We start from the raw sequence: 14342 nt of genomic DNA, 5'->3' as shown, positions 1-14342 counted from the left end.
TACTGGGTTTCCCTGTCCTTCGCTATCTCCTGGAGTTTGCTCAGATTCATTCATGTCCATTGAGTCAGTGATGCCATCCAACCATCTCATCTTCTGTTGCCCCCTTGTTCTCCTGCCCTCAGTCTTTTCCACCATCAGGGTTTTTTCCAACCAGTTGGCTTTTCACATCAGATGGCTAAACAGTTGGAGCTTCAGCTTTATCATCAGTCCTTCCAGTGAATATTCAGGGTTGATTTCCTTTAGGATTGATTGGTTTGATCTCCTTGCTGTCCAAAGGACTCCCCAAGAGTCTTCTGTAGCACCACAGTTTGAAAACATCAATTCTTCAGTGCTCAGCCTTCTTTATGGTCCAACTCTCACATCTGTACATGACTACAGGAAAAACCACAGTTTGGCTAAACAGACCTTTGTCAGCAAAGTGATGTCTCTCCTTTTTAATATGCTGTCTAGATTTGTCATAGCTTTCCTTCCAAGGAGCAAATGTCTTTTAATTTCATGGCTGAGTTACCACCTGCAGTGATTTTGGAACCCAAGAAAATAAAATCTGTCCCCGCTTCCACTTCTTCCCCTTCTGTTTGCCATGAAGTGATAGGACTGGATGCCATGATCTTCGTTTTTTGAACATTGAGTTTTAAGCCAGTTTTTTTACTCTCCTTTTTCACCCTCATCAGGAAGCTCTCTAGTTCTTCTTCACTTCTGCCGTTAGAGTGATGTCACCTACATATCCGAGCTTGTTGATATTTCTCCTGGGAATCTTGATTCCAGCTTGGAATTCATCCAGCCTGGCATTTCTCATGATGTGCTCTGCATATGAGTTAAATAAGCAGGGAGACAATATGCAGCCTTGCTGTACTCCCTTCCCAAGTTTGAGCCAGTCTGTTGTTTCGTGTAATATTCTTACGGTTGTGTGTGTTCGTCACTCAGTCATGTTTGCAACCTCATGGACCGTAGCCCGCCAGGCTTCTCTGTCCGTGGAATTCTCCAGGCAAAAATACTGGAGTGGGCTGCCATTCCCTTTTCCAGGGGATCTTCCTGACCCAAAGATCAAACCCATGTCTCCTGCATTGTGGGTGAATTCTTTACTGTCTGAGTCAGTAGGAAAGCCCTTGGACAGGTAAAGTTGTGCTTTTATCTTAGAATCTGTAAAGTGCTGACTTGTGAGGTTAGATAACAGACGTTGTCTTAAGCAGTTTGGGCTTCTATATAGACTGAACGGCTTAACAGATGCTTATTTCTCACAGGTCTAAAAACAGGGGAGTCCAAGGTCAAGGTGCAGGTGGGTTCTTGGAGTTCTTGCTGAGGGCCCCCTTCTTGGCTTGTAGACCGATGCCTTGCTGTGGTGTCACATAGCCTTTCCTCAGAGTGTGCAGTGAAGACAGCCCTGGTCTCTCTTCTTAGAAAAACTGTAGTCCCATTATGGGGGCTCCATGCTCCTGTCCTCAGTAAGCCTAAATAATCCTCAGAGGCCCATCTCCTAACACCATTGCATAGGACGAGGGGCTGCAACATACGAATTTGGGGTGGGAAATGTAAACATTCGGTCATTAATGGACATAAAGCGCTTTCTTGTTTACATTCTTATTTATACCTGGTGTCTGGCTTTAATGTGAGGGGGGGAGTAGAGATCAAAGACTTTTGGCAAAAACCTAGTAATCTAAGTCGAAAATAACCATTCGCACTTCCCTGCTGGTCCAGTGGCTAACTTCTTGCTCCCAAGGTGGGGGGCCCGGGTTCGATCCCTTGTCAGGAAACTAGATCTGGAATGCTGCAGCTAAAAGATTCTACATGTTGCAACTAAGACCGGGAGCAGCCATTTAAATAAATAAATATTAAAAAAAAATAAGAAACAAAATAACAATTGGCCCTCCATGTCTTGTGAGTTTTGCATCCATGGATTCAACTCACTGCAGATGAAAAATAATTGGGAAAATAATTCTGGGAAGTTCCAAAGAGGAAAACTTGAATTTGCTTTGTGTGGGCAACTATCTGCCTTTTATTTATATTGTATTTACATCCGTTTACATAGCATTTACTTTGCATTAGGTATTATAAGTAATCTAGAGATTTAAAGTATTTGAGATACTATCCATTTTATATAAGGGGCTTGAACATCTGTAGACTTTGGTATCTGGCCAGCAGGGCTGGGGGTACTGGAACCAGTCCCTTTGAATATGATGGAAGGATGACTGTAATCAGCATGGACATGTGGTTCATTTCTTGTTCCAAAAAAATGTATATTGTCTAGTTCTGGCCTAGAAGCAATATGACCAGCCCAATATCAGTGAGCATTCTAGTGACCAGGTTGTGTTTCAGTATATTATTTCTGACTAAAAGGAACCAGTGTTTGTAGACAGAACTGGTTGAAGATGGTGGCCGAAAGTGTACAAATTGGAACCTGGATAATCATAACAAAGCAGACAAGCTCCCAAAGATTACTGGAGAGCTGCATCATTTCAAAAGATGCAGGATCTGTGTGCAGAAGCTTCTACTGATTAGCCAAAGATGGGGGATTTCATGCAGTGGGTTGATAAACACAGAATATCCATGCATACATAATGCTGTGTGTGTGTGCTAAGTCACTTCTGTCGTGTCTTGACTCTGTGTGACCCTATGGACTGTATAGCCTGTCAGGCTCCTCTGTCCATGGGATTCTCCAGGTAAGAATACTGGAGTGGGTTGCCAGTGCCCTTCTCCAGGGGATCTACCCTACTCAGGAATCAAATCTGCGTCTTTCATCTAACCTGCATTGGCAGGCTGGTAGAAAATAAGCATTTAGCCGTCTTTGGACAATGCCAGGGGACCAATTCATTGTTCTGAAAAGTTTGAAATAACAATGTCTTTGAACTGCAGAAGGAGGACACTGAGATGAGGGTTTGCATGAAGCTGGTTTATTTTGGCGATGGTTTCAAGAAGCAAGAGTGAGGGAGTGGAAAGAGTGAAACGGAGGCTTGGGAAAAGCCAACAAAGGGCACTTTATTGAGGAAACAGGGCCTTTGAGACATGAACAGATATGCTTCCCAGGTGGAAGAACAAGGGCATTTATCTACTGGTTCCCACATTCTCCTCTATAATCTGCAGATTGTCTTCAGGGTTTCATCTCTCCTCTTCCTCTGGACTATCCTTGAACTCTGCTGAGGCTTGGGTGAAAAACCTGAGGAAAAACAGATGCCTAAGGGGTGCTTAGGGATAGAAGGAGGACAACTTCCCTGTGCCCAGGGCTGTCCCACAGTGGTGGATGAAATCAGAGATGAGCTGGGGATGTGATAAGTGGCACAAAACCCTCTGCTGCAGAAAGGAAAGAATCAAATGTTTATCCTGCCTTCACACTCTTCATTGTGGTTCAGAGTCTCCAGATATGTGATAAAGGAAAGTTGTTCTTCATGGAAGAACTCCAGGTAAATTTAAAAAGTATGAAAGGCATGATACAATGCTGCTGCTGCTAAGTCGCTTCAGTCGTGTCCAACTCTGTGCGACCCCATAGACGGCAGCCCACCAGGCTCCCCCGTCCCCGGGACTCTCCAGGCAAGAACACTGGAGTGGGTTGCCATTTCCTTCTCCAATGCATGAAGGTGAACTCGCTCAGTTCTGTCCGACTCTGAGCGACCCCACGGACTGCAGCCTACCGGGCTCCTCTGTCCATGGGATTTTCCAGGCAAGAATACTGGAGTGGGGTGCCATCGCCTTCTCTGATGATACAATGAGGAAATCCATTTTCAACCTTGAATGCAACAGTGGGTTTAGGGACTGATCATTAGTGACTGCAGCATCACAGGAAGACAGCCAGAGATAATGTATCTTTTCATGGAAGTACACAACCTCTCCCTGACCAACAAAAATCTTCAGGTCCAGCTACCACTTTTATAGAGTCAGAGTAACATATTAAATACCACCATGGGGAGTGTAAGTAGCAAAATCCAGGCAGTAAGAAACCAGAGAATGGCAGGTTTGTGTGTGTTTTTTGTTTCCTGACTGAGTGCAGCAGTGTGTGCATGGGACCTTTTGAAGGACTTAGCCATTATCTTCATTACCTCCACCATAGTTTGGCCTCAGGTCAAACAACAGGGGGTTTCCCTTGTGGCTCAGCTGGCAGAGAGACCTGGGAGAACCTGCAGGAGACCTGGGTTCGATCCCTGGGTTGGGAAGATCCCCTGGAGAAGGGAAAGGCTACCCACTCCAGTATTCTGGCCTGGAGAATTCCATGGACTGTATGGGGTTGCAAAGAGGCTTTCTTATCTCTCCTTGCTATTCTACTTGCTATTTGTCTACTTAAAGATTAACTTAAAGACAAACTTAGAGTTAGTAAAAATACTATTTTAAAAGACATGAGAATGACAGAATTTTAAAAGACATGAGAATAAAGACAAACTTAGAGTTAGTAAAAATACTATTTTAAAAGACATGAGAATGACAGAATATATGGTTACATTCCGGGAGGTAGGCATCGGGGAAGAGCATGGTAGTTTCAATTGTCTTGTTCTAATTATTTGGGTGGGTGGATTCATATATGTCTTTGTTTTGTATTAACAATATAAAGATGTTATGCATCTGTGTATATCAAATTCAACATAGCAAACAATTATTAATATTTAAAATGACTCAGAATGCAGTGAATAAAACCCAGAATGAGTTACTTGTACAAGATTTATGACCTTGACCTTCAAATTAATAGCAAGAAAATGGAGTGAAGGGATTTTCTTGTGTCAAACAGACCTTAAGAGACATCTACTCTACACATGTGGGCATATTGTTGGTATCTTGATATAAGCAGATCAACTGTAAAAAGATAGCAATTAAGCAATTGGAAATAGAGTGGGTATTCTGTACCTAAACAGCATATTAAAAAGCAGAGACATCACTTTACTGAGAAAGGTCTATATCGTCAAACCTCTGGCTTTTCCAGTCATCATATATAATGTGAGATGAAGTGTGTACAGTTGGTTCAGCAAAAAGGCTGTGTGCTGAAATATTGATGCTTGTGAATTGTAGTGCTGGAGAAGACTTCAGTGTCTCTTGGATTGCAAGGAGATCAAACCAGTCAATCCTAAAGGAAATCAACCCTGAATAGGAGGGACTGACGCTGAAGCTCCAATGCTTTGGCCAAAGACCCTGAGGCTGGAAAAGATTGAGGGCTAAGAGGGTGACAGAGGATGAGGTGGTTAGATAGCATCACCTACTCAGTGGACATGAGTTTAAGCAAACTCAGGGAGATAGTGGAAGACTGAGGAGCCTGGTGTGCTACAGTCCATGAGGTTGCAAAAAGCCGGACACAGCTTAGTGACTGATCACCAAAAATGTTCTGTTCTTAAGGAATTTTTGTTAATCATTTTAAGAAACTATAATGATGATAGTTATTTTCAAAGCAAAAAGGTCCTTTAGTAGGTTTTTCCAGATGTACTACATATAGCATGACAGGTTGTGTATGTGGGATTTGTTGGTACACATTTGAGTAGAAATAAACAAGATTTAGGTAGGTAATCATACTTGATAAACTGATACAGGCATATGGAGGTTGATATGATTTCTCTAGTTTGGTGTCAATATGAAAATTTGTATAAAATCAATTTAAATCTGTTCTATTTATTACTAAAAATTTTAAAGATGCCCTTAGAAGTCTATATGAGTTCTGTTGGCTCTTAATCCTGTACTTAAACCAACTTTTAATAAATAGTGAGTACTGGATTTTACAGAAACTATTTCAAGTATAATAAGCATTTTTGAAAGGTTAAATGGAAGAATTCCCTGGTGATCCAGTGGTTAAGACTCTATGCTTCCAGTGCAGGGAGTGTGAGTTTGATCCTGATCAGGAAACGAGGATCCCACAGGTTGAGTGAGTGGCAGGCCAAAAAAGAAAAAAAAGGTTAAATGAGAACTTAAACTTTACCTCATTTTTCCCTGTTGGCAGAAAAGCCTTAAATTAAATTCTATATGACTAACTTATAAATAGATTGTGTGGAAGTTTTCTTTGAAATAGCACAGGTGATTAACTTCTTATTCTCTTGTTTCTGGGGCTGTTGATCTTCCCACTGTAGTTTTCTGTATTCCCACTGTCTTCCCACTGTAATCCCACCATGATTTTATTACATCAGCTGTAATAAAATCATTGGGAATGTTAGTAGTTTCTGCATGGTGGATCTGAGTCTTGTGTTTTTGTTCCCCTCTCTGTATTATAACAAATGTTAATTTAACTATCAATTGAGTGCTTCTCAGCTGCCAAACAGTGTTCCAGGCTGTGAATGCGACAGTAAACAAGACAGCCTAACAAGTCCCTGCCCCTATGGGGTGTGATCCTCGTAATAATACTTGGGTGTGTTTTAGGAAGAGGTGAAATGCCAGCTTATTTTGTTGGTAGTTAAAATTAAACGCTAATGATTCGGTAATCACAGAGGAGAAACAAATACCAGTATCTGTTTTCTTGACTCTTAGATATTTAGAATCTAATTTAAATATAACCCAGTTCTGAAAGCTCAGATGGGAGATGGGAGCTGGGAAAACAAAGTCAGAAAACACAGTTCTAGATGTTAAAACACTGTGCTGTGCTTAGTCGCTTCAGTCGTGTTCAACTTTTTGAGACCCCATGGACTGCAGCCCACCAGCCGCCTCTGTCCATGCGATTCTCTAGGCAGTAATACTGGAGTGGGTTGCCATGTCCTTCTCCAGGGGATTTTCCTGACCCTGGGATCAAACATGAGTCTCCTGCATTGCAGGCGGATTCTTTATCTCTGAGCCACCAGGGAAGCCTGTCAAAATACTAACTTTATGAAAATAATCCTGATGTTTGTCTAAAGTGAAACTTTAGAGAATCAGATAATGGAAACTGGACAGTCAGTTAAGGGAAATAATTATTCTGGTGTAACTTCTAATAAATAAATAGGTGTCAGATGTACAATTTGGAGAATATGTGGGGAAAACATGGCTAATGGATTACTTCTAATGAACAAAAAATGGTGTCCTGTTTAAAGAAATTCTTGGGAGCCTTGTGAAGTAGGCATTTGTTCTTGTAATAAAGAAGAATTACCTGCTTGGTGACCGTAACTCTCTGTGTACACTTTTGTGTGTGCATTGGGGAAATTTCTTTAGTAATATATATACACATATATATACACCCAGAAACAGAGTCCAATAGGGTTGAATCCTGGGTTTCTTAACATTGTGCTGTTTTTTCTTAATGTGTCAGTTGCTTGATTAAGACAGATTAGTACTTGCAAATGTGTAGTAAATAATTCTTACTTCTTAGTTACCCAGGCTGAATATTTACACAATGTGAGTAACTTTTCTGCTTGCTAAAGCAGTACATGGAAGATTTGAAATCTGTGTTTTAGGAATACTTTTATTAGGGTGTGTTTTTTTAAGGTTTTTATAGAAGAATATAAAACTTATACAAAGACAGAGATACAGTATGCCTCCAGCAGCTTTAACAGTTATTAGCACACGATTTATCTTTTAAACAAATTCCAGGATAGGATGTGTAAAATCTAAGACTACACGGTGTTTGAAAATGTTTTCTTAAATTGACATTCTCTCACTATCTCTGATACTTTGCCCTTGGTGATTATGCTTTGTTTTACTATCTAATAAAAATAATGTAAAAATGATTTTCCCTTCATCCTCTATTTTATGATTACAAGCAGGACATACCTGAGTTTGGCTAATTTACATGCTAATTTAGCGTTCCCTAAAGGCGGGCCACAGCCCATGGGATCGCCAGGACTCAACCTCGCGACTGAACAGCAGCGAGGGGATAGGCGGTGTGGGTGGCGTTCATTGAAGTTTTGTGATGAGCGGGAAAGAACTGTGCTATCAGTGTAGTCTGCGCTGAGGTCCCTAGAGTGGATCATTGGCCTGGAAAGGGAAACTGACTGTAGAGCTAGAGGTTAATTATTTCACTTGAGATGTCATGCCCAGTTGCTAGTCTCTTTTTAAAAAATAGCTCGTTGACTTTAAATTCCTTTCCCTTGTAAGAGGGTGATTGGTGTCCAGAGTACAGTCTCAACATAATTTGTGTTGCTTCCTTCTTTCCATCCTTCCTCTCTTACTCGGATAGTTTTGAGGAGGGGGTAGAAGAGCAGGAGGTGTGTAGTATAATAGTTTTTATTATTTTACAAAGTATATATTGTGTTCTATATACATAGTATATATATAGAAATATGTGTAGGCATTGAAACTCAGGTGGGGGGGTTTTAATGTTTTTTTTTGTACCCTGGATTCCTTTGGCAGCCTGAAATGTGTGGACCTCTTGGAATATTTTTAAATGCATAAAATAAAGCACATAGGATTATAAAGGAAATTATTTTGAAATACAGTTAGAAAATGTTAAAGCTAATAATAACATGTGTTTCTTAACATACATAAGTAACAAGTTCTAGCAGCACAGCAAACTATCACAGTAGTGAATATACAAGATCTGCAACACCTTAATGTAAAATGAAAATGCCTGACTTATTTTAATGTCAAGAGTACAAGCCATGTAATTCTACTGTGGTTTAATGCCAACATTCACTATTGAAGGTGGCTAAATATCACTTAGGGGATAGTGAAAATAAATGTGACCCCCACCCCTCTGCACCCCACTGCTCCTGTCCACCTTCGTTGAATTCTGTCCATGAATCCTTTGGCTGTGATCTCAGATTAAGAACATCTGGACTAAGGCTTTGTGTTCTGGGATGCTTGCTTTGAGGCTAAAGGGTTTGAACTTAGCATACAGGCATTAGATGAAATGTGTTCACACATTGTATCTGCCAGTTTTAGTGGCTTTTAGAGTAAGCCACAACAATCCAATGATGCTAGGTTTCTAGTGGTCTCAGTGTGCATCTTGTGATTAACTTGGTCTCCTTTTTCTTTCTTGGGCTGTGTTTTCTTAGTATATATTGGTATGTAGTTAATAAATATATCTTAGGTAGTTTCAAAACATCCATGTTGGCTATAAATATCTTTTGCTTTTATGTTTTTTTTTTTTTGTTTTCTTTTAAAAAACATTTTAATTCTTCTGCAGGATTCGGAAACTTCAGATACGAAATATCCCGCCTCATTTACAGTGGGAGGTAAGAACTTCTATGTTTAAAACTAAGATTTTAGTATCTAAGCCTGTTGATAGTTTTTCCGAAGATTTTCCTCCTCTTTCCACCTCTTGGATGTGCTTGAACACAATCCTTCTCTATTATGGTCTTTGTCTTGCACTGGGCTTTTCTTTGTAAGAGTATATTACTTCTTTGAAAACAATCTGCTCTTTGAGATACTTTAAGAAATTGAAATAGGTTCTGGTATAACTGGGCAAACTTCGTCATTCAATCACATCCCACAGAATCTTGTTTGAGATCTTTCTATGAGTTTTGCTCATTGTATTTAAATATGAAGTTCTCTGGCAATCTTTTTTAAAAAGATAAATACTGCTATTTATGCTTTATTTTAAAATGTTACTGTGCTTTCTTTTGCTCAGATGGTGGCACTGTGGTAACTGTATATAAACCCAAATCTTTTAGCACAGTTGAATAGCCTGTGTCAGCAATTTCCAAACTATGTTGATGATGTCAAGGTGAGAATTTGAGAACTCAGTAGCTGAAAAGATAAAAGAAAATGTCTGTTGACTCTTTCAGATAATGGAATGTGAAAATTCTTAAAACCTACTTCGGAGATGGTAGTGCAGGGAAAACTGCTCAGCTTTTATGTATTTTTAATATAAAAATCAGGAGTAACTAGGTTTGTGTGTTTAACATTAGTTTTCTAAAATGACATTTGAAGAGTCTCTGAACTATAACCATCATCAAAATGCAAAGAATGGTTAAAAGATTTGAGTTGGGTCTCCAAGTCCTAGTTGGTAACAGATCGCTTATGCTCACAGTATTTTGCAGCACATGTATTTTCAGAACAGTATTACTGAATTTAATCTTTGCAGGAGGACTTGATTCTTTGGTCTGTCCTGAACATTTTTCAAGTTACATAATGTATAAAAGGTATATTTTGTAGACAGAATCAGTGACTTCTTAGGTTAAACTCAATGCATTTTCTTGTTTTAGTTTAACATTTGTTTAGGAAATTCAGTATCTTGAAGGGTGGGTCCCTGAATCGAATGTTATGGTATCAAGATTACTGGTTTAATCCCAATTTTTATTAATTTATTTTAAAGTGAAGTATTGTTGATTTACAATGTTGCATTCGTTTCTGGTATACAACTAAGTGATTCAGTATTATACACACACACATATATACATACATATTCTTTTTCAGATTAGTTTCTGTTATAGGTTATTTTGTTGTTGTTTAGTCACTGAGTTGTGTCCGACTCTTTGCAACCCTATGGACTGTAGCCTGCCAGGTTCCTCTGTCCATTGGATTTTCTAGGCAAGAATACTGCAGTGGATTACCATTTCTTTCAGGGTATCTTCACCCACCAGGGATCAAACCCGTGACTTCTTCATTGACAAGTGGATTTTTTTTTACCACTGAGCCACCAGGGAAGCCCCTATAGGTTATTATAAGATACTGAATATAATTCTCTGTGCTATGCAGGAGGTCCTTGTTAGTTTATTTATAGTAGTGGCATCTGTATTCATTAATCTCTTCATTTTAACCTGGGCAGCGTTAAATGTGATTTTCTATCTGGGAACTATATCTGGTGTGACATAGCTTTCGATGAAAGAGTCAAGTGGTGGCAGCCACTTTTAAGTGAGTTACTGGTGTACTAGCATATCATCTGTAGGCAGTGGTTGTTGCCTTATAATTCATCCATCCTGTTGCTTCAAATTTGGATCGCAGTGGATTCTCAAGCATTGTTGATTGTACTTTTGGTGGCTTCTCAAGCTTTCAGTTCATTGCATTCTTCCTTATTCTGGGTAAAATTTAATCTCGGATAATAAATCTTTATTTGTCATATCTAACTTTTTCTTTTATATTTCATTTTCCCTCCCCATAGTCCTTTGAGGTGAAGTAAAGTTGGAGACATTATCTCCATTTTCAATTAGGCAAATATGGGCCCACAGGGTTCAAAGAACTAAGTCAGAACAGATACAGAATTTAAAGAAGCATGGAACTAGACTTTGAAACTCTTGACCTTTGATCCCTTTGAAATTTAAAGAGTGGTTTGAAATACTGATTAACAAAATTTATTGAGGGTTTGTCAGAAGTAGGATGAACTGTTGGGATTTTTGCTTTCCTTGAAGACTTGAATGAACACCATCTGTTATTTCCTTTCTGAGGAGTCAGGTTTTTGAGGGTCTTTGTTTTCAAACTTTTTATTTTATACTGGGGTATAGCCGATTAACAATGTTGTGATAGTTCCAGGTGAACATCGAAGGGACTCAGCCGTACACACACATATCCATTCTCCCCAACACTCACCTCCCGTCCAGGCTGCCACATAACGCTGAGCAGAGTTCCTTGTGCTATACTATAGGTCCTTGCTGGTTACCCATTTTAAATATAGCAGTCTCTTTCATTTGTATCCTTTCTTTTTAGATTTCCACGTATAAGGGATGTCATACGATAGTTCTCCTCCTCTGACTTCATTCAGTATGACAATCTCTAGGTCCATCTGTGTTGCTGTAAATGGCATTTTTCATTCTTTTTAATGGCTGAGTAATATTCCATATGTATATGTACCATATCTTTGTCCATTCCTCTGTTGATGGACATCTGGGTTGCTGCCATGTCTGGGCTATTGTAAATGGTGCTGCGGTGAACACTGGGGTGCATATACTCTCTTGGATCATGTGCTTCTCTGGACATACGTGCAGGGGTGAGATTGCAGGGTCATGTGGCAGCTCTGCCGTTAGTTCTTAGGGAGCTCTGTGCTGTTCTTCACAGTGGCTGCATCTATTTAATTCCCACCCGCAGAGTAGGAGGGTTTCCTTCTCACCCTCTCCAGCATTGCTGGTGGGTTTTTTTGATGATGGCCATCCTGACTGGTGTGAGGTGGTATCGCATTGCAGTTTTGATGTACATTTCTCTAATAATTAGTGATGTTGGACACTTTTTCATGTGCCTTTTGGTCAGCTCTGTATATTCTCTGGAGAAATATGTATTTAGGTCTTCTGCCCATTTGTTTATTGGGTTTTTTGATGCTGTGAAGCATCGTGAACTGTTCATAAATTTTGGAGACTAATCCCATGTTGCTCACATCATTTGCAAATGTTGTCTCCCAATCTGCATTGTCTTTTCGTTTTGTTTATTGTTTCCTTTGTTGTGCAAAGTTCTTGAGTTTAAGTAGGTCCCATTTGTTTATTTTCATTTTTATTTCCATTATTCCGAGGAGTCACTTTGTGTAAAATTTGATTTGTACACCCTGACTATGGCGGTTGTCTCATGCCAAAGCCTTATAGAAGGTGATGGTTTTGCACTTACAGGTTTGGACTCGCTCTACAATGGAGAAGTTAGACTTTGACTCCACTAATTAGTCTTAGAATCACTATAGGGAATGACCAGACATTGCATACTTCCTGACTTGATACAATAGGAAATATATAGCAACACAGATGAAGTACTCTTGTTAAAAAAATAAAGGTTTAAGTGGGATTCAATGTCAATCTGACTTTGAGTTTCTAAAAAGTATGGAAGGGAGAGGCACAGGTGAAATGATGCCATAAGAAACATAATAGCCAACTCCAGTATATGGGACATTGTACAGGACAGATGACATTATTTACTCATCGAGCAATAGCATATTAAAAGGGAAGGGGACTGTTAAGGAATGAGACTTCTGAGGATAACAAAAAAGCAATCATACACCTGAACTAAGTTATTTGTGAACCTTGTAAACAGTCTTGAAGGAGCAGCATGGAATATCTTGAAAAGCCTCAGTTTTTTGCAAAAGGCTTTTGGAATCAGAATTGTATCCCAGCTCCACTACTTACTAGTTAGGGGATGTCTGAAGTGATTTTTAAAAAATTCTTTTAGTCTCATTTTCTTCCTTTCTAATATGGGGATAATAATAGCCACTTCATTGAATTGCTGTGGACATTAGAAGGATTATATATGCTTAAGCCCTTAAAAAATGCTTAGTACATGTAAGTGCATGCTACATTTTTGCTATGATATGAACAACGAATTCATTTCCTCCCAGCTTTAAGTTCTTGTGCTTAACTCAGATCCAGCCTACAGCACAACACAGAAGACCACTAGATATCACACCAAGAGGAATTTAGTGTGCAGAGTTACACAAGTGCTAGTTACACAAGTGCTGAACGAACAAAGATGGAACACATAGATACTGGCTGTAGAGAGCAGTTACACCCTGAGGCTGAGTGCGAAGACAGGGGCCAAGGGAAGAGGCTGAGGTTATGAGATACCAGAAGCTGGAACGAAGGGCTTAAGTAACTGAGAATGAGCAAAGGGATGCTCCCTGGCCGTGGCTGGTGCTGGGGATGGGGAAGAAGGGAGGTGATGAAGCTGGTTCTGGGGATGCCCAGAGCATCTGGAGTCTGAAACCCATTGCTGTTAGGACGATGCTGAGAGGAACAGCTGATTAATGGGGAAGAACATGTGCCATTTCTTCTTCTGCCTTCCATTTTCCCTCTAGTGCCTTCTTTTTTGGATATTTAAAATTTTTATATATGTATGTATGTATTTGGCTCTGCCAGGTTTTTAGTTGCAGCACGTGGGATCTAGTTTCTCAACCAGGGATCGAACCTACGCCCTCTGCAGTGGGAACATGGAGTCCTAGCCACTAGACCACCAGGGATGTCCCTCTTCTAGTGCCTTCAATCAGCAGAAACCAGTGAGAAACCGCTGACAAAGGTGCAACAGGGTGCAAAGTCCCAGCCCCCAGCATTGCAGAGTTGAAAGGTGAATTTGGAACTGAGAGCTTAATATCCAGTCAGAGCTCCATCTCAGAAGCAAAAATCCCTCGCCTATGCTGTTGGTGCTCTTCTGGGCCGTTTTCTGTGAGGTCCTCAAAGAAGTGGCAGATCTGGGACCATGATGCTCTGAGGCGCTTTATAAAGTCTATAACTGGATTGTTAGTGATCCTTATACCACTGTGATAGCTTACTTTCTATTTCTTATTTATAGTGTCTTTACACCACTATATTCTACCGAATGACACAGGGGGACTCGGGTTCTTCGGATCCTGCATGCTTTGTGCGTCATGCTGGGGCTAAATGATTTCTAGCCATTTTGTTTTGGATGATGATAAAGTGCACTCAAGGACTCTGGAGTGGCTAAATGTTTCACTAATGTGTTTTAGTAGGTAAAATATGGGAAACTTAACTTTTAGAAGTACCTGCTGCCAGAGAGGTGAAAGTGAAAAATGAAGTCGCTCAGTCGTGTCCGACTCTTTGTGATCCCGTGGACTGTAGCCCACCAGGCTCCTCCGTCCATGGGATTCTCCAGGCAAGAATACTGGAGTGGGTTGC

General features: G+C 40.1%; 1 protein-coding gene across 9 annotated transcripts in view; it reads left to right on the top strand.

Annotated features, from left to right (window-relative positions):
- IGF2BP3 (insulin like growth factor 2 mRNA binding protein 3) overlaps positions 1-14342 on the top strand; it is a 145256-nt gene that overhangs the window by 31521 nt on the left and 99393 nt on the right. For 8 of the 9 annotated variants that reach the window (XM_055590009.1, XM_055590008.1, XM_055590011.1 and 5 more), the window contains one exon: positions 8990-9038. The exons of the other annotated variant lie outside the window; for it this stretch is intronic. In XM_055590009.1, coding sequence (XP_055445984.1) covers positions 8990-9038 — 49 coding nt within the window. The remainder of the gene's footprint in view (positions 1-8989; positions 9039-14342) is intronic. 9 annotated transcript variants of the gene reach the window in all.

Source organism: Bubalus kerabau, chromosome 8 (assembly GCF_029407905.1).
Source record: "Bubalus kerabau isolate K-KA32 ecotype Philippines breed swamp buffalo chromosome 8, PCC_UOA_SB_1v2, whole genome shotgun sequence".
NCBI lineage: Eukaryota > Metazoa > Chordata > Mammalia > Artiodactyla > Bovidae > Bubalus > Bubalus kerabau.
The sequence above is the reverse complement of the archived record's forward strand: the minus strand, read 5'-3'. Positions and strand labels throughout refer to the sequence as shown.